Here is a 25,820-nt window from a genome sequence, read left to right as displayed (position 1 = left end):
CTGGAGCTTTTTCAGGGGAGGGTCCTTGTGGGCAACAGAGAACAGTGACTCATCCCACTCTCCCCCTTAGGACACAGGGTGTCGTGCCCTTCCTTGGCACTTCCCTCACCAAGTTGCTGATGTTGGATACCGCAGTGGAGGTCTATCTGGAGGTGGGTGAGCCTGAAGATTGTGGGGGATGGACCAGAATCTGGACCTTTGGGAATAGAGCACCCCTGTAATGAGCCCTGAGCTCTCAGGACTCGGCAAACCTACCCTGATGACAGCCTCAGAGCTGCGCCTGTGAGGCCGGGGTCTCTTGCCCATCTCAGCAATGAGTGAGGCGAGACTGCAGTAAGGACATGGCTCCCGGTGCTGAAGACTGGTGAAGCAGCAGAGCTTCCTGAAGGCAAAGCTGCATGAGGTCTGTCTGAGTGGACCTCAGCCTCCCCCGGTGAGTTTGCTCGTGGGGAGAGAATGAAGTCAGGACCCTCCACGTCAGCAAGCACCTCCGTAGCCGCAGCAGCCCCTTCCTGCCTGAGGCTTCGGCCTCCCCTACTGTCTTCTGAGAGGGTGGTGCTGCTGGGTCCCGACCTGTAGCCAGTCCATCTGCCCCATGTCCTCCTTTCTCTGGACCCCAGAGCCTGGCCTAGATCCCAGGCCCGCTATCTGTGTATGCACAGCCCCTCACGGGTCCTGGCCATGGTGCAGCATGAGAAGGGATGGGAATCAAGTGCTCCTAAGAACCAGGGGCCTCATTCTGATGGACTTTGTCTGCATTCCAGGGGAATGAGATCAACCACCACAAAAGAAATAAGGTGAGCATATGTGGCGCTTCCCGCAGGGAAGGGTAGGGAGTGGGCCTCAGAGATGTCCCTGGGAAGAACATTGCTTGGCTCCATGCCCTCCACCTCACATTTCCTGGGATCCCTTGAGAAGAAAGCAGTGCAAGTCCCATCCCGTTAGGAGATGGGGACAGAGCATGGCATCCAGGAGGACTTCCTGGAGGAGGGGCTACTGATACTCATCTCTGAGAACAGGTGGAGACCGGATGAATCTGCAGGGAGGAGGATGGCCATGTGTGCCAGGACGGGGGACGGGTCCCCGGTCCCGCTGCTCAACCCTCACCAGACCCTGCAGCTCCCTGCCCCCCCAGGCTCCCTATACATCCTGTGCTTCTCTCTCTGCTCAGGAATATCAAGTCATGACGGACATCATGCTGCTCCAGGTGGCTGCCGAGAATTACACCCTAGAGCCCGAGGATCCTTTTTGGGCCTGGTTCCAGGCTATGGAGCCGCTCAGCGAGACTGAGAGGTGAGGCCCATCAGGAGCTGGGTCGGTGAGGTTCGGGGTGGACTCTTTCTGCTGGCCACTCCTGGGATCCTCCTTCCCTGGGCAGCCTCAGGCCTTGTTGCCGGGGCGCCAGACTCCAGCTGTGGGCAAACACTGGCAGGGACTCTTGAATGGAAGCTCCTGGGCAACTCACAGGTGTCCCTCTGTCCTTAGCTACACCCTGTCCTGCCAGCTGGAGCCCCGGTCCTAGCTGGTCAGCAGCACTCAAGAAGGAGAAGAACTGGCCGCAGTCAACCTCAGGGCTGAGCAAGTGTCCAGTGGCCCTGCAGGGATTCCTCAGCAGCTGCATATGGGCAGTCCTTGCGCCCTATTTACTCCACACCCCTTCCCCCCATCTATTTCCTTATGTAGGGGGCACCATTTAGTTGTTTTAAACAGTCCCGTGATAGATTTGCATGTTAGGAGAGTAAAGCCCTTGTTTTGTTTTAGAGCACAGGTGTGTGGTTTGGGTCTTTTACTTCCTGCAGTAATGGAAAACTTGCACAGACTCTCATATTCGTTCCTGACCTAGGAAATCTCCCAGAGTCATCAGCTACTGTATGTGGGAGGAAGGAGAAGTGCCAGCCTTTCTCCCTAGCCACTGGAGGGCACCCCCAAATCCCCCTTACTCAGAGCACGCGTCCATTTCAGTCAGTGAATTTGGGTAAACAGCAGAGACAGCTCCTCAGAACTCCTGAGATTTAGAGGTTGCAGGGACTTTCCCAGGAATAGCAACAACCACTGAAAGTGGGAGTCTTTAAGACTTGTACGCCCCAGAACTCCTTCCTGCCCCAGGACTGGGGTTGCCTTTCTCCGCTCTAAGGCCAGGAAGACTGTGTCCTGCTTCTTCCGTTGAGATGCTTTTTTGGTTTAGTGTTTGGTTTTGTATTGCCCCCGTATTTGGAACTTGTTGTATTGTAGTTCAATCTCTGGAACTGCATCAGCACCTAGTGGGGAAAAACACGGAAGGAGATCAAATCCTGCGTGTGAAGGGGACAAAGCCAGAGGAAGATAATTTGCAGATGGACTCAGGGCAGGCAGGGCTTTCCAGCCTCAGTCTCCCCGTTGGCCGTTTACCAAGTTGGAATCTTTCTGGGATTCTTGTCAGTGATCTCTGGATACCCTTTCCTGCTTGTTTTGTGTGTTGGGAAAAGATGGGAGGGGTACCTTAAAGGGCACACCTGAGCCTGGTTCCATGAACATCTATGCTGACCTAGGAGCCAGGATTTCCAGCCTTCGTGCATCTCCTTATGCGGTTCTTCTGAAGCAGCAGTTCCCTCCAGGCCCCAGGCTCTGGGTCAGATGCACAATAGCTACTGTTCCCTGGCTGGCATCTGATGGATCAGGGACGGGCTCTTTCTTGCCAGGATAAGGGGCCATATCCTTGACCAGAGAAACCCCACACTCTCCTTGCTGTCCGTCATGACTTTTAGGTCCATGTTTTCTGAAGTCCATCATCTCTATTTCTTTTATAATAATTTTTTTTTATTATGTTAGTCAGCATACAGTACTTCCCTAGTTTTTGATGTAAAGTTCCATGACTCATTACTTGCGTCTAACACCCAGTGCACCATGCAATAGGTGCCCTCCTTAATACCCAACACCAGCCTATCCCAATCCCCCACTCCCCTCCTCTCTGAAGCCCTCAGTTTGTTTCCCAGTGTCCATAGTCTCTTGTGGTTCATTCCCCCTTCTGTTTACCTCCCCCTTTCTTCTTCCCTTTCTTCTCCTACTGATCTTCCTACTTCGTATGTTCCATAAATGAGTGAAACCATATGATAATTTTCCTTCTCTGTTTGACTTGACTTAGCATTATCTCCTCCAGTCCCGTCTATGTTGCAGCAAATGTTGAGAAATCGTTCTTTTTGATGGCTGAGTAATATTCCATTGTCACTAATATTCAACAGTTTACACACTCAGTCTCAGTTTGCACACTTACACTGACTTGTCCGAAATTAGGTACTCAGCCTGAGCCCCCAGACCTACTGGGTCCCCTGCACATTGAAAGTGAGCAGATGAGAAGCATCTCGCATGCAACTGGTTGCCAAAACAAAGCAGGGGTACGAATACTTCTATCAGACAAAACAGAATATAAAAAATAAAAGAGTAGTGGGTCACAAAGAAGGACACTGTGTCCCAATCATGGAGACAATGCAACAAGAAGATAGAACAATTTTAAATTTTTAGACACCCAGCATAGGAGGACCCAAATACATAAAACAGTTAATAACAAAAAGCAGGCAACTAATTGACTGTAATACAATACAGTAGGGGATCTAACACCCCCCTTCTATTAATGGACACCTGATCCAAACTGAAAATCAACAAGGAAACAGTGGCTTTGGGTGATGCACTGGTTTTAACAGACGCATGCAGAACATTCCATCCTCCAACAGCACATACTCATTCCTTTCGATTGCACATGGAACGTCCTCCAGAGCAGATCACATATTAGGCTACCGAACAAGTCTCTACTAATTCAAAAAGATGGAAGTCATGGCATACATCTTTTCTGACCACAATGGTATGGACTAGAAATCAACCACAAGAGAAAAACCTGGAAAGACCATGAACACAAGGAGGTGAAAGAACACGCTCCCGAGAAATGAGTGGGTCAACCAGGAATTCAAAATAGGAAAAAAAATTACATGGAATCCAAGAACAATGACAAGACAAGCGTCCCAAAACTTTGGGATACAACAAAAGTGAATCTTAGAGGACCAGTTACAGCAATACAGGCCAGCTCCAAAAGCAAGAACAATCTCCCATCCCATCACCTGACACAAAGGGATCTAGCATAAGAACAGCAGAGAGCTCTAGAGCAGGGGATCAGCCTTGGCGCGTTGGAGCTCTTGCTGTTGGGCCCATGCATAGCTTCCGTCCTTGCTCAATTTCCCAGCAGGTATGGTGTTCTTTCCTTTCCTGCACAACAACTCCCACCATGTCCACCGGGGAATCAACCCTTTATGGAATTCTAGAATGCTAGAAACTGCCAAAAAGGCCCAGGAAACAACCATGCCTTCCCCATTTGGTATATCAAGGTGCCGATTAGCTTTCTCTTTGGGGAACATTCAACAGTGGTTTTTTGAGACATCGTCTTAGGCCCGGATCCCCTGGGGATCTCGTGAAAATACAGATTCTGATTCAGTAACACTGGGAGCGACCTGAGACTCTGCATTTCCAACACGCCCTCTGCGGATGCTGAGGCCACTTGTCCACGGACCACCCTGACAAACAGCGCCAGCAGGCCATTTGACCAAAATTATCTGTTTCACCACTGAAAACAGAATTTTCAGCAACAGTTTGGCCGCAACGAGGAGGTCTTTTTATTGCCGGGAAGATAAACAGCCAGGGCAGGGCTTTGTCCACACCTGCAGGCCTCTCCTCTTCTTCTCTTCCAGGGCATATGGAGGCAGGATGGAAGGAGGTCAATAGTTTAGGAGCTTCTTTAGGTCAGTGGGTTTTCTTTCCTGTGCCCTCCTGTATCTCTGTGATGTGTGCAGAGCACAAAGTCCTTCCAAGAGGGATGGCCGAGGCTGAAAGGGGGTAAGGTGGGAGCCTGAGCTCCTGAGTCAGCCCTGGCACGTGGGCAGAGGCAGGTGCTAGGGGCCACTCTGTGTGTGGTGCACGGGCTCCCTCGCAAGTCCCCATGAACGGGCCAGAGGAGCTTCAGAGAGGACGGGCAGAAGACCCAATATTGCTCCAGGCGACAGAGGAGGGAAAAGACTGAGGTTGGTTCATGGCTGAATGGGCTTGGATGTGGCTGCAGGATGGAAAGTGGCTGCAGATATACTACAGCCCCGTTCAGGGTAGTCTTGATAGAATGCAGCGACGGGAAATTCTTTCGAGCATTTCAAAATTCTTTCAATTCTTTCAGGTGGTATGGAAAGAAAAGCAGCCTGAGGAAAGAATATACATTGGCTCGTGGCAGTGGTAGATGATTTGGCTCGTTGGTCAGGGACTGGGAGGAAGAAGATTTATGACAATTAGTCGTGGGGAACAGACATGTAGGTGGACCCATGGGAGTGGGCACCAGGTATGATGATCTTTGCATCACACATTGACATCCACCCAAGTGCATTCAACCTGGAAAAGGCACTAAGCAGCCGAGTACATCCTGGCCACTTGATATCCATTCTAGCCTCTCACATTGCCCATCCCAGTGCTAGCATAACGGGCTCAGGAATGGACATGGTGACATGGATGGAAGGCAGGGCCCCAAGACCTTCCCATTTCTTCTTTCAGCAACTATGCTCTGAGCACTCAGCCTGTGCCAGGTGAGTTGGTGGGCCCCAGTGCAGTCTGCAAATGGCCAAGTTGTTTCTGCTGTTCTGATGGAGAACACCTTGAAAGCAAGATGTGTGAAAGAACAGAGCAGATATTATACTCCAGTTACCAGCACAGTGTAGTAGGGAGGGCTAGGGAGTCAAAGGAGAGGAGGGTCTGGAAGGCCTCCACATGGTGACATCTGCTGGTAGCAGATTGACAAGAGGGAGCAAGAGCTGCACACCTCTGGGAACAGTGTGTCAGGGAGAGGGCACCACTGGGGCCAAATCTCTCAGACAGAAACTAGTTTGACCAGAGAAGATTCGGAAAGTGGCCAGAGTGGCTGGTGGAGGCTGGGAGGTGAGAACAAGAGATGGCAGTGGATGGGAGGGCCAGGTTACCTGAGTTAGCTATCTGTTTGTCTCTGAGAACACTACTAGAAAGCTTAGCACTTCTGAAGCGTGATATTTCCTAGCTCCCAATTCGGGGGGGCCTGGAATCTCCACACAGTTGAGACTGGGTGTTTCTGCCCCCAGGTCTCTGTGTGATGCAGTCTGCGCCTCACCCGAGGCCCAACTGTGGTAAGATTTGCTCCCAAGTCACTGATGTGACTAATGTCAGGATTTAGCTCAGACTCAACAAAGTGGGTTTAAGCGAAATCCTGAATTTGAGTTCTTTTCTGCCTATTAGCCTGGGCACTCCCTAGGTTCCTTCCTCTGTGGGCCTCTATGTAGGGCAGTTCTAAACACCAGTGCTTGCTTCCCCAGTGCAGGGATACAGGAAAGAAAGGAAGGGAACAGAAGAGAGTAACAGGAAAGTGACAATGTTTTGTCATATTCTCTTGGTCAGAAACCTATTAGCAACCAGGCAGTGGATAGACAGGGAGGTATATAGCACGGGTGGGGATCCCTGGGAGCCACTGTGGAGTCAACGTGGTGGTATAGTCAGCACATTTCATCCAGACGATGAAATGGAGGTAAGCTTTAAAGTCGATGTGTGTTATGTTAACATGGGTTTGACTCCTGTGTGGCACTTAAGAGACAAAAAGAAAGAACAAAGAGAAAACAAACAAAAAACCAGTCTCAAATGTAGAGCACAGACTGGGGATGGCCAGGTGGGGGGATGGGTGAAATAGGTCATGGGGATTAAGAGTACACTTATGGTGCTGAGCACTGTGTAATGTACAGAACTATTGAGTCCCTGCTGTTCACCTGAAAGGAATATAACACTGTCTGTCAATTATAGTGTAGTTTCAAAACTTAAGAAAAATCGGTCCTATGAGATCTAAGCTTAGAATACGCAGAGTTTCCTCATGAGGTCTCATCGGGCTGAACGTCAATCCACACGAAAGGTAAATGAAAATGTCCAAAGACAAAAGTACAGTCTGTTTATATGGAAAGGCCAGGGCCCACCTCTGTGTTCACATAAAAGGTAACGTCCTATGCTACTGGCAGTTGGAGCAGAGTTTCACTCGAGTCCTATTGGAGCGATGCTCCTCTGGTGTTCTCATTCTACTTGGTTGTGTGTCTTTACGAAGTAATTGAAATAACGATTCCTAACCTTTGTCTCGTGGATGAAGCAATATTCGACTCTTGGTAGCCATCGAACGTTTGGAGCGGGAACAACTTTCGGAAAATATTTAGCATTCGTATCTCTCATCGTGTTACAGATAAGGAAGCTGAAGCCCAACAAGGGCACCCGGGGAACAATAACACAGAGGAGGTTCTCCTGACACCTGGTTCAGGGTCCTAACTCATTGAGGAAGTGTGAAGAACGCCCAACCCTCCAGGGTCAATGGACATATCATTTGAACGTGTCATTTTTAAAGAAAAGTGAAATGCGGTCAAACATGGAAAGACAGAAAATAACATCCTTTTAAAGAAAATCCACTATGATCCTCTACACTGTTTCTTACGTTCCACATATGAGTGAAAACTGATGATAATCATAGGGGAAAGGAGGGAAAACTGACCGGGAAGCCATCAGAGACGGAGCAAAACCATGAGGGGCTCTTAAGCACAGAGAACAACTGAGGGTGGCTGGAGGGGAGTTGGGTGGGGGGATGGGGCAACTGGGTGAGGAGCATAAAGGAGGGCACGTGATGTGATGAGCACTGAGTGGTATATGCAACTGATGAGTTATTCAACACTACATCTGAAATAAGGATGGACTGTATGTCGGCTAATCGAATTTCAATAAAAAAATAACGGAAATCCAAGGTTCTGTGTTTTCTTGTTTTCAATACGAAAAATACCGGATGATTTCTTTTCTTCCCACAAGCAATGAAGGGAGCTAGCCTATTCAAGGTGAGGCAGTTTTCAGGGCATGCTGCCTTTTTCATTTCAGCCCTAAAGAGACTTTCAAACATGCTTTCAGTTCCAGGCCTCTTGCCCTTCGAGTCCATTCTGAGCACCCTTGACAGGGTGGCAAAAACTTTGTTTCTTCAAGGTGGGTCACCTCAAGCAGGTAACATCTGTACTTGCCACAGAGTTACTACAGGTGTGCACCCTCCATCACTTACAAGTGCCTCTCGACAAGATTTCCTCACAGGCGGCATGAATACTGCTGGCTGATGGTTTTCTCTTTGATGACATTGATCCCATTTTTTCACTTGCACGATGACTGGGAGTCGGCTCTCGGTCTCATTCCTGGTGGTGATACAGCTCTCCAGCTCCCCCTCAAACATGTCCATCTCCTCTCTCCCAGAGAGGAACATGCAGAACTTAGGGACCATGGGGCGCCTGGGTGGCGCAGTCGTTAAACGTCTGCCTTCAGCTCAGGGCGTGATCCCAGCGTTCTGGGATCGAGCCCCACATCAGGCTTCTCTGCTGGGAGCCTGCTTCTTCCTCTCCCACTCCCCCTGCTTGTGTTCCCTCTCTCACTGGCTGTCTCTGTCAAATAAATAAATAAATAAAAATCTTAAAAAAAAAAAAAAACTTAGGGACCATGAACTGGGAACACAGAGCAAACATATAAAGGTCTTGCCTGACTTCAGCTCAGCATAGGAGGGACATACTGTTCCCCTTTGGTTTGACCCCAGTGTAATTTAGTACTCTAACCTTCTTTGCCATTGACTCCAGACAGTGGCTCACCAAGACGGGAGGGATACGGAGTTCCTTGCAGACACGCCCACACACCATGTTCATCACCGTCTAGCATGTAAGACTATGTCCCTCATCTGATTAAGAAACTCTTCAAACGTTAATGGATCAGAGTGCAATGAAAGTCTAACTTGGAAGAAGGGCTGAGCTCGGGGATCCGTCCAGTCATATGTCTCACTGCTCCCATCATCCACGTAGGTGCTGCACAAAATGGACAAGGTCCCATTTCCAGTACACAGCTCATGCTGGCCCATCATACATATTCCTATCCTCTTGCGATCACATAGCGTCATGACCCCATCATCATGCCAGTGCTTCTCCAGTTCATGCTGCTCTCTTACTCCACTAATGAACCTTTTTCATCTCGGAAGTGCAGCCCAATAATATTCATTTTCATAGCTTCACAAAATAGGATTTGGCCATGCTTTAATGGATATGACCTGCAAGGCACAGGATAGAAAAGAAAAATAAATTCACGTACAGGACATTCAGAATACTTACAATCTTTGTGACGTTAAAGACATTAGCAATGAAGTAAAAACACAATCCACAAGATGGGAGACCATATTTGCAAACTGTCTATCTGGCAGGGGCTCAATATCCAGAATGAATAGAGATCACATGAACTCAACAACAGACAACAAAATGAATGCAATGCGTGAATGTGCAAATTGGGAATAGGCATATCCTCAAAGATGTGCACGTGAAAAGAAATTTGAAAAGATACATCACTAATGTTAAGGGAAATGCAAATTATAAAAAGCAATGAGATACCATTTTACATCCTTTAAGATGACTCTTCCAAAAAAAAAAAAAAAAAGCAATCAGAAGGGAAAAAAAGAGCAAGTGTTGGCCAAGATGTGGAGAAGATGGAAGCCTTATTCAATGTGTGTGGTAGGGATGTTTAACAGCATAGTTGTGAAATCAGTATGGTAGTTTCAAAAAAAATTAAAATTAGACTTACTATGTGTTCCAGTAACTCCACTTCTGGGGTGTATACCCAAATTAATTGACAGCATGGTCTTGAAGACATATCTGAACACACATTTTCATGGCATCATTATTCATAATAGCTTAACCATGAAAGCAATCCAAGTATCTGTCGAGGGAGGAACAGATGTTGTATGTACACATATTGGAATAGCATTGATTCTTCAAAGTGGAAGAAGACATTGACATATGCCACAACATGGGTGAACCTTGAGGATATTATGCTAAGTAGATGAGTATTCATGAAAATACACACTTTGACTTCACTCTTAGGACCTACCTAGAGTAAATTGCCAAAGACAGTAGAATGGTGTTGCCAAGGGCTGGAAGTAGGCGGTCATCGGAAGTTTCTGATTCATGGTATAGAGTTTGAGTTTTACAAGATACAATGAGATGTGAAGCTGGGTTACAGGGAGGTTGTTCAAACATATTAATGCATGGAATACCCTTAGAATGTACTCCATGAACTTAATGGACTTAACGACATGAAAATAAATGTAAACTGCAAATACGGAGAAACGAACTCAGGACAATTTCGTCTAGCCATTTATATCCTTTTGTTTAGGTCCTATCTCAGACATTTTGCTTCAGCCATTTTCCATGAGGCGACTTTGATCAAACAAAATGTTCTCATTCTGTGCCCACTTGGAAGCTTACAATCAGAATTTTCCAAAACATGAACAGTTTTTTCAAAAGTTACTATCTGAGGTCACTTATTAAGACTTTCTATTCTTTGACAAATTGTTAAATGGAACAAAATTTTAAAATTCTATTTCATCTGCTTTAATTTTAATTCACTGATTTTTAATTTCAGAATCAACTTTCTATGCCAATGGCTTGAAGTTTTTAACCCCTAGGATAACCTACTGGCTTTCGGTTCTGCTGTTTTCAGTTTTGTTTACGTGACGTTCTTTTTACCATGTCCAATTTCCTGATGCTCTCTATGAATATTAAAATATTTTTTTGCTCCAGTTGTTTTGATACATTTGACATACAGAACTGTGTATGTTTAAGATACCTGGCGTAATGATGTTCCTTTCGTATACTGTGAAACGATCGCCAGAATAAATTTAGTCCGCCGCCATCATCATCTCTAGAGATACAAAAATGAAGTAAAAAGAAAAGAAAGAGAGGTTTTTCTTTGTGATGAGAACTCTCAGAACTTGCTCTTTTCACACCTCTCAAATACACCATAGAGCAGTAATGAACTGTAGTCCTGGGGTGTACTGTAAATCCCTATTCCTTATTGATCTGAAACTGGAATTTGTACCTTTTCACCATTCACTCAGTTCCCGCACCCCCTCCGCCCTCTGCTTCTGGTTACTTCTATCTGATTTCTTGTTCTGAGTTAGTCTTCCTCCTTTTCTCTTCTTTGTCTCAGATTCCACAGAGAAGGGAAAAATAGAGATCCTGCTCCTTTGCTCTGTGACTCTGCAAAGGCACTGCGTTGAGGACCCCCGAGAAAAGGCATGGCTTTTTTTGCTGGTGTGCCTGCGTGGAGCTGTGCCACCAGAGCTGGAGAACTGGGTGCAGGGCGCTTCCTTGTCCATGGTACCTGGTGAGTTCTGCTGGAGGAACTGGAGCAGGAAGAGTCAGGCAGAGGCCATTGTGGTTGTCGCCCCTGCCCAGAAACAGCTTGAAAGTTTTAGTAGCATTCTGCAGTCTAGGTGCTTAAGAGGGGAGGTGGGCTCCAAGATCTTCTCAATTATTCATTGAGTAACTACACACTGAGCACTGCCCTATGCCAGGTATCTTGCTGGGCCCGTGCGCGGAGCTGAAATTACCTAGGGCTCCTTTGCTTTAGGAGCTCCCAGTCTACACATGGACCAAAGCTCCAAAGTGAACGCACGTAAAAGAAAAGAGCAAGCGCTCTGTACTAGGAATGAAGTGTGCTACGGAGGAAGGCTGGGGAGTCACTGCATGGAAAGATATGAAAGGCCTCACTGAGGCTGAGGTTGCTGAGAACAGATTGACCAAAGGGAGCTAGGCCTGCACACGTCAGGGAGCAGCGTTTCAGGAAGAAGTGACTTGTGCTGCAGACACTCAATAACAGAAGCCAGTTTGGCCAGAGGAGTGAAAAAGGCAGCCAGGGTGGCTGCAGGGACACTAGGAGGAGAGCAGAGGGGAGGGAGGAAGGCAGGGACAGATGCTGAGGCCTGGGAGACTGTTACTTATCTAGAGTTGCCCCGGGACTGCATTGCCCTGATACCCTGCATGTGCAGGTGCATCGCTTTAATTTCTAACAGTATTTGTGGGTGAAGAATGCGGGCCCAAATTAGCATGGTTCCCCAGGCTCAAGGTGTGTCAGTGGCTGCGGCTGTGACCAGGGCCATACTGGAAGAGGATTTTGTCATAAGTTGGCTCACGTGACTCGGGATGCCATCTGGACTCAGAACCTGAGTTCCTGTGTGTCTTTTGGCCTTGGCACTGCCTCCGTTCTCTGTCCTGTGAGCCTCTGTAGATGGCAGCTCAAAACATCGGTGCTTGGTTCAGGTTCAGAGAGAGAGAAGAAGAAGGGAAAGGGAAGGAGTGAGTAGTGGAACATGATGGAAAGTAACTAGGGAGTGAGAAACTCTTTGCATGACATGTAGAGAAGCTCTAGGCATGGTACTTCATCACGTTGAATATGTCCTGTGGGTCAAAAGCCAGTCACTGACCACTTAGCGGTTACAGTCTGATGCCTATACCACAGGTCAGGATCCCTAGGAGCCATGGTGAAAGCCGCTCCCCTCATAGACCCAAACGAGGTAACGGGGTCTCGTTCTTCATATAACGGGAAACAATTGCATGGTTTTACTACAGAGGATGACAATGCCTGCATCTTCTTGCTTTTCCAGACCATCATGGTGCCCACCTTAAAATGAGGCCAAGAGGGAAAGTGACAGTTGCAGTATTACAGGGCTGGAACCCAGGCCTCTTCTGAGCAGCACTCCATGCCAAGTCCCACCCCTTCTTGTAATTCTTCCATCTTGAAAATTGTGCCTCAGATACACAGGGGACCACCCCACACATGTAATAAATACTCTTATCCACAGACACCAGAGGATGTGCCAAGGAAGTAGATTCTAGCCTGATCCCCACACTGCAGGCTGGGAAAGTGGGGACTACGTGAGAGACACAATGACATAGGACACACAAGTGCGCAAAGAAACACAGAACGTAAGGTCTGAATTCAGCTCTGCCTCCTGAAGCTTCAGACCCTAGTTCCATTTCCAGAGAGTGGTGGCTATGGCCTTTTTGGCTCATTGTGTCCAGTTAAGGAGATGACATGGGGGAGAAAGCTAAGGAGTCAACTGCCAAGAAGGGGCTCTGGATAGGTCTGACTGAACACATGGTCCCAGGGATTAGAATCTTGAAAGAGTGACCTCACTTCCTCTGTGATAGGCCCCAACTGAACTTAGAACTCTGGTAACCGGGCACCCAGATTCAAAAGACAACCTGCTCTCCAGCTCACTTGAGTGGAGACGTTCGAGAGAACAGGATGTTCTCTTGCTGCCTTCCTCCCTTCAGGGTCTCTGGGCCCAGGCAAGCCCAGAGAGAGAGACTTGCAAATAATTGTAGACGTCGGCTCAGCCCGCTTTTCCGAGCCCTCTGGACATGTGGCAGGAGACACCAACAGGTAACACGAGGCAGCTCAGGGCAGCCCACTGGAGAGCAGGCAACAACTGTGATGCCACCTCAGCAGGCCCACACCTCTTGCCCCTCATTATGTGTGTCCCTGTGTGTGTGTTGGGGTGGGGGGCTGGTTGTCTATGTGTAGAGAAGGGGACAGAGGATGTGGGACACACCCTTCCTGGGCAGAAGGAAGCAGCCAGGTGTTGGAAGCCTGGCCCATCTTTCATGTTCACACCCCAGGTCATAGCAGGCAGGATGAGAAGCTGAGCACTGGGGACCAAGCTCAACTACCTCGATGTTAATCATGAGCTCTAGAGTTTCATCCGGCTACCTCCTTGCTCGATGTCTTTTCAGCTGCCCCTCTTTGCCTCAACTGGAGAACAGGATTTCTAATGCGGGTGGCCCCTTGTGGCAATGTCCTGGGAGGACACTAATGTCTCTTGACCCCATGTCTATGGGGCACTGCATTTTCAGAGCTGCACCCAGGAGGTCATCGAAGAGCTGGTCTGGGACTTCAACTACAACGCCCTAGACAAGTGGCAGGTGCACCAGGCCACCCAGGATCAGTGCCGCTCTGAGGTGAGAATGGGAAGAGGGTTCCACACACCCAGGGCCCCCACACAAATATGGGGACAAACCTGGGGCCCTCCCATGGTGTTTCCACATGAGTGCCCCACAGGCCCAACCACAAAGTCATCCCAGTATCCACACCTCCACCACCAGCTGTGGGAGAAAGTAGGAAGACACTCTTCCCATAGGTGGGAATGGTAGAGAATAGTGTTCGTGTTTTTTGCAGTTTGGGGCGTGGGTTATTCTGTTTCATTCTGTTTTGTGTGACTTTTCCCGCAGCCATGAGTGTCTTTGCATTTTGCTACTGTTTTGAGTATTTTCTTGACTCACCCCAGCCATCCTGTGTAGAACCCAGCTCCACTGTCCTTGGAGAACGTGTCCAAGGCCTTATGAATCCTCACCCCACACAGGGTGATTGAACATAAAAGGAACGGTGGGAAGAAGCCATTCTATATGTTCCTCTGTAACGTATCACCTCTCAGAGCACATCGACTCATTGTATGTCCCCCGGGTCACAAGCTGTGTCCTCATGTGTCTTTTTGGACCTCCATATGGGAGGTTGTCTGCCACCGTGAATCAGCCTTTCAAGCACGGATTGGGTGGAAGGCCTCTGATGCCTCCTGGCCCAGGTAGTGGACTCTGTCTTTTCAGAGTTCAATCCAGGCCATCTTTGAGGAGCTGCTTGCTCCAAAGGCTCAGCTACTCCATCTCCCTTGACAAGCAGCAGGTGCCTCGGCCCACAACAACATCCAATGCTGGTCTGGGGTGAGAACAGGTCCAGATTGATGTCCAATCTCAGGACCCACAGATGATCACGGCAAGGCCAGAACCCACACTAGAAACAACCAGCTCCCCTGGGGCCTGCCGAGGAAGGTGGATTTCCCCTGAACCTTTCTCCCCACCTTAGGAACAGACCAGGCCGCAGCAGCATAGGGAAATGCCATGCATTCCATGCTCTGGACAGTTCTCAGGCCCAACGTCTATGATCTTGAGCAGCGTTGGAGATGCTAAGCCTCTGCTTTCTCCTGTCTGCAGTAGGGATGTTGACTGATGACTCAAAGGCATACAGTTCTTAATAAAGCCTATTCAGAGAGAGAAAGGCTGTGGTGGCTCAGCTAACAAGATGTGTTGAAGTGACCAATGCTTTCTCATTTCACCCCTAAAGGCAATTGTACTTTCAAGCCTAGAGCCTTTTCTAGGTGGGCCCTCAAGTCCCTTTTCTTGCACAAGTTCCCGAAGGGATGGGACTCTCTGGTCTGAGCCCCAGACCCTGATCATCCTGGTGGTTCGTGGTGTTGAAGCTGACTCCATTGCCCCCCACACCCCCCTTCTCTACCTGGTGGGAAAAGGAATCATCCCTGTCCCTGGATGAGGCCCAGACGATGCTGAGGCTCCGAGAAGGCACAATGGAGCGTTTCGTACAGTCCCTGGTGCCATCCTTCCCAGATGGGAGCATCTCAACCACCTCAACGATCTTCTGCATGTACGAGATGTTCACTTCAGCCACACAGGTCCTGGGCCAGCAGTTCAATCGGTGAGTGCCCACCCCATGCACAGCACAGGGTGAGCCTCCCATCTACTGGGTGTACATCTCGGGAATGGCACTACCCTCTCTGACCTTCCCTTTCCTCTTCTGAAAAGTGGGGTGGTTAAGAGGATGAACCTCATACAGTTACTGTAGGAAATCATGGGAGGAAACATGGCACGGGCTACTCTGGTGCTTGGCTCTGTAGAAAGGGCTCCTGGACGTGCTGGGCATCTTCTTGCTTAATAGTTCTCTCTCTCCGGTCAAGAAGCTCTCAAGTGCCACCCTCACAGGCCGGTGGCCCTTCTGGGTTGACGAAAGGAAATGCAAAGCAGGCAGTTTCTCTATGTGCAAAGGACTTCTGAGATTCCATCTAGATGGTTCTGGTAGTTGTCCTTTGTGTGAGCAGCTCAGGGGCACACTGGGAGCAGGCAGACCAGCCCACGGGCCACTCAGGATTTGGAAAGTGCGGGCTGGGAAGTAGTCGTTCAAGAATGTATATTAAGCACCTAGGAATGTGAATGGAGAGAGGAGATACAGTGTCTGGGTCTCAGTTCTAGTCAGAGGGTCAGATAGGCACTCTGCACACCCTAAGCACGCATCTCCAATGGTTGTTAGATGTGACATCTTCGTAGCCTCCTCTAGCTTTGAAAGGATCCACCGAGAGCTGGATCATAGGACAGATGAAATGATCAAGTAAAACTGGGACAGGGGTTTGGGTCCAGAAGCAGGGCTGGCTGCCTCCACAGAGCAGGGTGGGGGACTACAGGGGTGGTGGCTGGGGAGGGATTTGCCAAACCAGGGATCTCACCGATCTCTTGATTTCCAGTGGGTGGGCTTCATCTGGGGGGCTTCATGTGAAGAAGCAAATGAGTCAAAGAAGGCTGTGGACGGGGTCCCGGGCCCTCTGGTCGGCAGAGCACAGTCTGGGCTCAGTGGGTGCCTGAAACACCCATCCCTTTGACGGTCCCAACTTGCTCTGCCTGCCCCTCCCCGCTGACCACCCCAACAGGGGCCAAGAACCGAGGGTGTGCTGAGCCGACCACTCACAAATCTGCCTCCAACCTGAGCCTTGATACTGGTGTGCATGGAGGATAGAGTAGATCAGGCCCATGGCCAGGTAGAGGAGAGGAGAAGTGGAAAAACCAGACTCATTCAGGTTTTCTGGAGGACCAGGCCTCCCACTACGAGGGCAGCTAGAGAGGGGTTGGAAGGGGGCTGGGGCCATCCTCTGGGACCCATACAGAAAGAACGGTGCTGTGGGAGTAGCATGTGCAATGCAAGGCCAGGCCTCTGACTCTGCTCCACATATGACTCTCCCCAGCACCCTGTCTCCCTTCTTGGGTACCTGGCCTGGCCAGAATTTGCAGGCTATCTATCAGTCCCTGGGCCGTGACCGTGTCGAGATCAAGGTGGCCTATGTGCATGGGGCCATGGTTCTGAAGTGGCATGCCTGGGACCTGACAAACCATGTCCCCCTTCTCCTGATGCAGCGGGAACTTCTGGCGCTCACTGAGGCAGAGGTGGAGGGTAAGGGGGATGGCAAGCTGGGAAGGCTAACTGGGATGTGGTTCATGGGCTGGGTATTCCTTTCAAGGCCATGGGGTCTGTCCTGGTTTTGCAAAGGCATCCGGAAAGTCAGTGATGTGGATGAACCTTTCTCTGTCTCCTGCCCCAGTGCCAGCTCCAGGGCTCCTTCCAGCGGCAGAGCCAGGAACAGGGCCTCCTATAGAGCTAGAGGCGACCCCGGCTCTGTGTCAACTGTCACCTGCGGTGTCAGAGCCAGCCTCCCCTCTGTCAGCTGTTCCAGAACTGCAACCCGTGCTCCCATCTTCTGCATGTGTGCCGGGTGCTGAGCAGCAGTCAGCTGGACCACCCTTTTTGCTGGAAAGTTTCACTCAAGCAACAGCCACAGAGCCCACCGCGGCCCCAGAGGCTTCCTGCCACCGCTGGGTCACCCCAAAGAACCAGCTGGGTGAGGAGAAGCCCGACCTCCTGGACTTCCCTCCCAGGCTGGTGGCAGAGCAGCTCACGTATATGGATGCGGTGAGCAGCTGGGCTCTCAGGGTGGGCCAGGGGCACGCCTTCCTTCTGCTCTCACCTGCCCCACACCTGCCTTTCCCTGATGTGGACTCCTATGGTCTGGGACCAAATCTCAGCTCCACCACTTCCCAACCCTGTCAACCCATCAAGGCGCTTAGCCCCAAGCTTTCACTGTCCAGCTGCGGACTGTAGCGAGAGACCCTGATAAGCACTGATACGGAGGTACTAGGGAGAAGAAATGAGCCAGAATGGAGAGACCAATGGGCAGGCCCTGGTCCCGTGGGTGGAGGAGGGCAGCTCCCTGTGTTCAGTCAAGTCCATGGGTCACCCACTCATGTGACTTGGAGGATGAGTACCCTCAGCATTGATTAGGCATCTGATGTGTCCATGAGGACAGGGCAGACGGAAAAACGTGTGGTTGCAGCTCCCGTGTGAGAATGTGCATCTGAAAGGGGGGAAGGACCAGGGGGATGACCAGTTGGAGGGGAGGGGAAGAAGCCCCCTTGGGTTGGACCACCTTGCAGTGCCACCTGGAGCTGGGAGTTCCTGAGCATGATCAGGGTGCCAATGCCCTCCTTCCTTCCCTTGCTCTGTTTGCTCCTGGGTCATTGTGTACTGGGTTCCCTCAGGGAAAAACAATGGAATGAAATCCACAGTCTCGAACCAGGCTCAGGCCAGATTCTCAGCTCCCTGAGGTCCAGCTCTGACCTGTGACCCCTACGTAGGACATGAGTCTTGCATGGGAAATGGCTGGGTGAACCAAGGTCCGCCTGTTCTCTAGGAGCTGTTCAAGAAGCTGCTGCCCCATCAGTGCCTGGGCTCCGTCTGGTCCAAGCGCAACAAGCCTGGCAATGAGCACCTGGCACCCACAGTCCGGGCCACTGTCGCCCAGTTCAATGGTGTGGCCAAGTGTGTCATCACCACCTGCCTTGGCAACCCGAGCATGACAGCCCGGGACAGGGCCATGGTGGTGGAGCACTGGATCAAGGTGGCCAAGGTATGCAACGGGAAGCCCAGCCGAGGTGCTCTCCTGAGTCTCGGGCACTGCTCTTCCCTTGATCAGGTCTCAGGGTGGAAGGCCCTGGTCTTTGCCCTAGGGACTGTGCAGTCCCTAGGCTCTTCCGTCCAGGGGCATGCTGACCTTGCCTTGCATGGCCCCATGCTGGGATGCTCCGTTTCTGCCTGGCTCCTTCCTTGGAGTGAGGTAAAATCTTCCTCCTCCTCTGGGCCTCACGTGTGCCCTTCGGCAGGTCCCTGGACAGCGGCTTCCTCCAGCAGGAGCACTTTCCCCTGAGGGGGACTGAAGCTTGAGAGCCAATAAGGTGCCGGCTCCCCAAGTGACATCCCATTCTCTTCCCTCCCCAGGCCTGTCAAACCCTGAGGAACTACTCGTCCTTACATGCCATCCTCTCGGCTCTACAGAGTGTCTCCATTCACCGCCTCGAGAACACGTGGGGGAAGGTTTCCAGGTGAGTAGGCCTCTGTCCATGGAGGGACCAGGATGGACGAGGGAGCTCCCAGAGGCTTGTCCTCTTCCCCCTCAGGCAGCTTGGACCTTCTGGGAGGCAGCAAACCCCGACCACAGGACCTGGGCTGGTGGGTAGGTCTCTCAGCCTTCCTGGTGAGGAGGCCACCATGCCTCCCGCTTTAGAAATCAGTTTTGCCAAATGTCCCACACGGGGCTGAACTGCATTAAATCTCTTCACGTGTTTCCTTGACAGCCACTAAGCTCTCTGCCCATTTGAACCCCAAATTGACCCAAACAGCGTTTCTCAATGAATATGGGAAGGGAGGCCCAGGACGAGCCACATGAGAGCTCCCTCCCATGTCCTACAAAGACCTTAGTGCTCAGAGGATCCCAGAAGAAACCCTCAACCAGGCAGGTTGACACTCTGGGGTTCTCAAAGAAAAGGCACTCGCACTCAACCCTGCCACATTATTTGTCGATTGATCGTGCCTCCCTTGCCTCTCTTCAGGAAGCCATTGAGGATCTTTCAAAAGCTGTGCAGCAAGGACAGCGCACAGGGCAGGAACCTGCTCATCAAGGTAGCCTGGAAGGTGCAGGTCTGGAAAGAGACGAGGGGTGGGAGGGAATAGGATCCTGAGTGGATGAAGTCGGGAATGGTCTGAAGCATTCCTTGGGGAGGGGAAGCCTTTGGCATGAATGTGGCGACAGCCTAGGTGCGGATGCCGTTGGCGGCGAGGGGGCAAGCAGGTGGTGTCCAAGCAGACTCCCTAGCCTACACACCCTCTCTCTCTGTGTTGACAGCTGGTCCAGGTGGGGGCCTCTACAAACCTGGAGAGCCCAGAGGACAGACCTGTGCTCAGTGATGGGGTTGGGCTGGGTTGAGGGCCACAACAATGATGAGAGTAATAGGACCCTGAGTCCTCAGGAGACCATGGGAGATAGGTGGAGTTGTCATGTTTCCCGATGAGAAAACAGGCTTGGGGAGGCCAGGCTGCAAGCTCAAGGTCACACATGGAGTGAATGTTGGAATGAGATTGTTCTGGAATCACTCACGGCCTGCTTCTGGATAATGGGGCCTCAGGATCAGTATGAGTTAGGTCAGATGTCTAGGTTCTGACGTCCAAGATGGTGGGGGCAAGTGGCCTGAGGGTATGATGGTCTCAAGGAACTTGTCCTTGGCCCTGCAGGAGCGACCATCCAATAGATTTGCCACCCTGGTGATGGCCCTCCGGGGAGCCCAGAAGAGGATGCAGAAGAAGGTGAGTGTGCCTGAGGCCCAGGGCCTCCAAAGTCAGAGGAGGAGGAGGGCTCCTCCCTGAGGGCTGGAAGCCTCCCAAAAAGGAAAGATCAGGAAGGGGGGGTCCTTCCCACTCCAGCTGCGGCTCCTGGGGCCACAGCTTCTACAATTCTTATTTCAAAAGGACCAGGAGGAGGGCCCAGAGTGGTCCATAGAGAATGGGTTTTGCGGGTGGGGAGGGACCGACCTAGTGCTCCATTCCCTGGCATTTTTGAAAAGCAGGCCCTGAAGGTGATGAGGAGGAGTCTGATGTTCTGGGAGGGGGAGGGGAAAGGGAACCCGTGGGGGGGAGGCTGCTAAGGGTCCTAGGCTGCTCCACGTGAGCCCCTGCGGTGGGCTAGGAGGCTGGAGCATTTTCAGTGGAGGGTCCCTGTGGACACCAGCGAGCAGGGACTCATCCCAACCCTCCCCCTCATGACACAGGGTGTCGTGCCTTTCCTTGGCACTTTTCTCACCGAGCTGGTGATGTTAGATACCGCCATGGAGGACTATCTGGAGGTGGGTGAGCCTGAGGATTGTGGGGGAGGGACCAGAATCCGGAGGTTTGGGAGCAGAACGCCCCTGTACTGAGCCCTGAGCTCTCAGGACTCGGCAAACCTCTCCTCATGACAGCCTCACGGCTACCCTGTGAGCCTGGGGGCTGTTGCCCATCTCAGGGATGAGCGAGGTGAGGCTGCAGTTAGGCCACGGCTCCCGGTGCCGAAGACTGGTGAAGCAGCAGAGCTTCCTGAAGGCAAAGCTGCATGAGGTCTGTCTGAGTGGACCTCAGCCTCCCCCGGTGAGTTTGCCCGTGGGGGGAGAATGAAGTCAGGACCCTCCACGTCAGCAAGCACCTCAGTAGCCGCAGCAGCCCCTTCCTGCCTGAGGCTTCGGCCTCCCCTACTGTCTTCCGAGAGGGTGGTGCTGCAGGGTCCCGACCTGTAGCCAGTCCATCTGCCCCATGTCCTCCTTTCTCTGGACCCCAGAGCCTGGCCTAGATCCCAGGCCCACTATCTGTGTATGCACGGCCCCCTCACGGGTCCTGGCCATGGTGCAGCATGAGAAGGGATGGGAATCAAGTGCTCCTAAGAACCAGGGGCCTCATTCTGATGGACTTTGTCTGCATTCCAGGGGAATGAGATCAACCACCAGAAAAGAAATAAGGTGAGCATATGTGGCGCTTCCCGCAGGGAAGGGTAGGGAGTGGGCCTCAGAGATGTCCCTGGGAAGAACATTGCTTGGCTCCATCCCCTCCACCTCACATTTCCTGGGATCCCTTGAGAAGAAAGCAGTGCAAGTCCCATCCCGTTAGGAGATGGGGACAGAGCATGGCATCCAGGAGGACTTCCCGGAGGAGGGGCTACTGATACTCACCTCTGAGAACAGGTGGAGACCAGATGAATCTGCAGGGAGGAGGATGGCAATGTGTGCCAGGACCTGGGATGGGTGCCCGGTCCCGATGCTCTACCCTCACCAGACCCTGCAGCTCCCCGCCCCCCCTCCCAGGCTCCCTATACATCCTGTGCTTCTCTCTCTGCTCAGGAATATCAAGTCATGACAGACATCATGCTGCTCCAGGTGGCTGCCGAGAATTACACCCTAGAGCCCGAGGATCCTTTTTGGGCCTGGTTCCAGGCTATGGAGCCGCTCAGCGAGGCTGAGAGGTGAGGCCCATCAGGAGCTGGGTCGGTGAGGTTCGGGGTGGACTCTTTCTGCTGGCCACTCCTGGGATCCTCCTTCCCTGGGCAGCCTCAGGCCTTGTTGCCGGGGCGCCAGACTCCAGCTGTGGGCAAACACTGGCAGGGACTCTTGAATGGAAGCTCCTGGGCAACTCACAGGTGTCCCTCTGTCCTTAGCTACACCCTGTCCTGCCAGCTGGAGCCCCGGTCCTAGCTGGTCAGCAGCACTCAAGAAGAAGAACTGGCCGCAGTCAACCTCAGGGCTGAGCAAGTGTCCAGTGGCCCTGCAGGGATTCCTCAGCAGCTGCATCCTTGCGCCCATTTACTCCACACCCCTTCCCCCCATCTATTTCCTTATGTAGGGGGCACCATTTAGTTGTTTTAAATAGTACCGTGATAGATTTGCATGTTAGGAGATTAAAGCCCTTGTTTTGTTTTAGAGCCCGGTGTGTGGTTTGGGTCTTTTACTTCCTACAGTAATGGAAAACTTGCACAGACTCTCATATTCGTTCCTGACCTAGGAAATCTTCCAGAGTCATCAGCTACTGTATGTGGGAGGAAGGAGAAGTGCCAGCCCTTCTCCCTAGCCACTGGAGGGCACCCCCAAATCCCCCTTACTCAGAGCACGCGTCCATTTCAGTCAATGAATTTGGGCAAACAGCAGAGACAGCCCCTCAGAACTCCTGAGATTTAGAGGTTGCAGGGACTTTCCCAGGAATAGCAACAACCACTGAAAGTGGGAGTCTTTAAGACTTGTACGCCCCAGAGCGCCTTCCTGCCCCAGGACTGGGGTTGCCTTTCTCCGCTCTAAGGCCAGGAAGACTGTGTCCTGCTCCTTCCGTTGAGATGCTTTTTTGGTTTTGTGTTTGGTTTTGTATTGCCCCCGTATTTGGAACTTGTCATATTGTAGTTCAATCTCTGGAACTGCATCAGCACCTAGTGGGGAAAAACACGGAAGGAGATCAAATCCTGCGTGTGAAGGGGACAAAGCCAGAGGAAGATAATTTGCAGATGGACTCAGGGCATTCAGGACTTTCCAGCCTCAGTCTCCCCGTTGGCCGTTTACCAAGTTGGAATCTTTCTGGGATTCTTGTCAATGATCTCTGGATTCCCTTTCCTGCTTGCTATGTGTGATGGGAAAAGATGGGAGGGGTACCTTAAAGGACACACCTGAGCCTGGTTCCATGAGTATCTATGCTGACCTAGGAGCCAGGATTTCCAGCCTTCGTGCATCTCCTTATGCGGTTCTTCTGAAGCAGCAGTTCCCTCCAGGCCCCAGGCTCTGCGTCCGATCCATGGTAGCCACTGTTCCCTGGCTGGCATCTGGTGGATCAGGGATGGGTTCTCTCTTGCCAGGATAATGGGTCATATCCTTTTTTTTTGAAGTTTTTTTTAATTTATTTGACAAAGAGCAATAGTAAGAGATTGAACACAAGCAAGGGGAGTGTGAGAGGGAGAAGCAGGCCTGCAGCGGAGGAGCCTGATGTGGGACTCGATCCCAGGACTCCGGGACCACACCCTGAGCTGAAGGCAGATGCTTAATGACTGAGCCACCCAGGCGCCCCTCATTTTCATTTTCTTAATGACTAATGATGTTACACATCTTTTCATGCATATAGTTGCCATTTTAAAACCTTTTTTGGGAAAGTGGCTGTTCAGGTCTTTTGCCCTTAAAAAAAAACCAACTTGGGTTTTCTTAATATTGAGTTAGAAGAATTGTTTATATATTCTAGATGCAAGTCTTCTTCAGATATATGTTTTGCAAATATCTTCTCCCATTTTATGCATCATGGAGGATTTTTGAGAATCAAGAAGTTACGGCCTGGGGGGTAGATAGTACTCCCAGGCTGATGTGTTTCATTCTAGAGTCTCTGATACTTTCGTAGCTGCTTCTGCTGCCAGACCTTCCTCCAATTCTCTCTCACCACAGTGACATGGAAACATCATGTCACCTCCACCTAAAAACTGCAGGTCAGCTCTGGCCTCCACTGCCCACCCTCCACCTCACTGGAAGCGATGGTGCTCACCTCCATACTTTTCTTCCTTGTTTGGTAACACATAGGAGCAATTTTTTCCTTGTATATCAGATTATCACATTATATGCCTTAAAAACATGCACTTTTGTCAGTTATAGCTCAATTTAAAAAATCGAGCATCATGTAGCGTTACTATTGCTGCATAACAAATGACCCCAAATCTTATCGTCCAAATAACCACCCTTTGTTATTGCTCGGAAGTCTACAGTTCTGCTGATAGAAGGCAAGCTCAGCTGATCTCAGGCGGGCTCGCTTGCACACCTGCAGTCATATGGAATCTCAGTCTCTCTGTAAGTGGTTCAACAGAATCCAGCCCCCATATTACCATTAGCCTGCTGTTTCTGTCTCTGTGGTTCCAGTTCATCTAACCGCATTGCTGTACTAACACGGCTTCCAGCAGCCTCTGGAATCCCTCTCATGTGCTGCTGGGCCCAGAGACGGCTTGTAGACCTCTAGGATTGTTTTGATTTGGTTCTCTGAGAAGCAGACCCTGAGAAAAACACTTAAGTATAAGTAGCTCATTTCAGGAAGTTGAGAAGTGGAGAAGGAAAGGAAGGTAGAGGGGCAGCCAATACAGTGTCTGTGTTAATGAAGAGGCTACCACTGAGAAACTGGGGCACAGTCCCACTGGGGATGTGCTTCCAGATTGTCCCATCTAAGGGACAAAGAATGGAACCTTTGTTGAGGTTGAGAATCATCTGGTGAGAGTTAACGTGAGCCTCTTTCCTCCTTAATCAGGGTTTTGACTCTGAGGCTTCTCCCTCAAGGCTTTACTGCAAAGGAGTTGCTGGCCGTGGAGGCTGGGTCTAGTCTTGTCAGCTAGGTTCCCATTTAACTATTTTAAGTCCACTATAAGTAGGTGATATTTACCTGGTGGGTAATCACAAAATGCAAATGGACTCAAAGGATACCAGAAGGAAGTCTGACCTGTTTTCCTTCGTGGCATAATCAGCTAAAGCCCCTCCCACCCCCTTCAGGGACCAAGGGGGCTGGATTTCTGGATTTAAGGCTGCTGGTGTGCCAGTAGTGCATTGGCTGCACCTGTTAGCGCTTTCCTGTGGGCAGCAGGATGGAATGCCCATCAGAAGCCAGCACTCCATCCTCTCGTGCATGCATCACCAAATAGAAATCTGCTTTTAATGAAGCAGCAGATATTTTTAGTGATTTATCAGGAAACGTTTTGTTACACGGGATGATGGAATACCGCAGAACATTCACGTAATCCCTGCGGCCTCATGATTTGAAAGTCTATGAAGGAATTTAAGCAGTTGGATGTAAGCAAGCTTAACAGTAGGAAGAGCACAAAATGGCCTAATTTATCAGAAGATATTGTGTTAAAACTTGCACAAGGTGGCTTCTGAGCTTGCTGTGCTCAAAAAATGAACAAGGGTTGTGACAAGTCCCTGCTTCAGATCCACTGATTCTCTCCCAGGCTCAGACTAAATGTTTCTAGGCCTGTGTATTTTTCTGCCTTTCAGATTTTCACCCTCTCACAAGACTGTGTTGGACCACCATTTTGGCTCTTGTCCCCTCCCCTGCCTATCACCAGCCACGCTTTCAATCTGTTGTAGAGATGGATACCACTATGAGTATCTTCTTGCTTTCCAGGCTGAATTAGCCCCACCAGTATCAACGTTCACACCCGGGTTAATTGATTAACACATTCATTTGTTTCAGGAAGTAGTGTTGAAAGTATCTGTGTGACCAACATTAGGGCGCTCAGCAAACACAAAGCCCCAATATTTACTTACACTCTCTTGATGTCAAACATTCCAGTTTGAAGGTGGGGGGGGAACAATGTTCCAGTTTAAAGGCCATGAGGCCGGAGGGATTCTCTCTAAGTCAGGAAAGGGAAGGCCTCTTTGTTCTATTCTGGCCTTCAGTTGATTGCATGTGGCCCACCCACATGGGAGAGGGCAATCTGCTTCACTGTCTGCCAA

General features: G+C 50.6%; 1 protein-coding gene across 1 annotated transcript; it reads left to right on the top strand.

Moving 5' to 3' along the window:
- The first annotated feature begins 1,002 nt into the window (after positions 1-1,002).
- Positions 1,003-22,283, top strand: LOC130543865 (ral guanine nucleotide dissociation stimulator-like). Its single transcript, XM_057312910.1, has 12 exons — positions 1,003-1,293; positions 13,758-13,862; positions 15,203-15,387; positions 16,703-16,908; positions 17,057-17,424; positions 18,203-18,418; positions 18,787-18,890; positions 19,398-19,467; positions 20,077-20,148; positions 21,297-21,329; positions 21,708-21,829; positions 22,022-22,283. Exons 3-12 carry the CDS (start codon positions 15,236-15,238, stop codon positions 22,056-22,058), a joined length of 1,380 nt encoding a protein of 459 aa, XP_057168893.1. The 5' UTR covers positions 1,003-1,293; positions 13,758-13,862; positions 15,203-15,235; the 3' UTR covers positions 22,059-22,283.
- Positions 22,284-25,820: the final 3,537 nt, after the last annotated feature.

The sequence above is a fragment of the Ursus arctos genome, unplaced genomic scaffold, assembly GCF_023065955.2.
Source record: "Ursus arctos isolate Adak ecotype North America unplaced genomic scaffold, UrsArc2.0 scaffold_16, whole genome shotgun sequence".
Classification (NCBI taxonomy): Eukaryota; Metazoa; Chordata; class Mammalia; order Carnivora; family Ursidae; genus Ursus; species Ursus arctos.
The sequence above is the reverse complement of the archived record's forward strand: the minus strand, read 5'-3'. Positions and strand labels throughout refer to the sequence as shown.

What these genes read in the sequence shown, in the direction of transcription:
- LOC130543865 (XM_057312910.1), top strand. Translation starts at nt 15,236, where the DNA reads ATGCTGAGGCTCCGAGAAGGCACAATGGAGCGTTTCGTACAGTCCCTG. An exon ending in ACTGGATCAAGGTGGCCAAG is followed by an intron (nt 18,419 to 18,786) that starts GTATGCAACGGG and finishes TTCCCTCCCCAG; the next exon opens with GCCTGTCAAACCCTGAGGAA. An exon ending in CCGCTCAGCGAGGCTGAGAG is followed by an intron (nt 21,830 to 22,021) that starts GTGAGGCCCATC and finishes CTCTGTCCTTAG; the next exon opens with CTACACCCTGTCCTGCCAGC.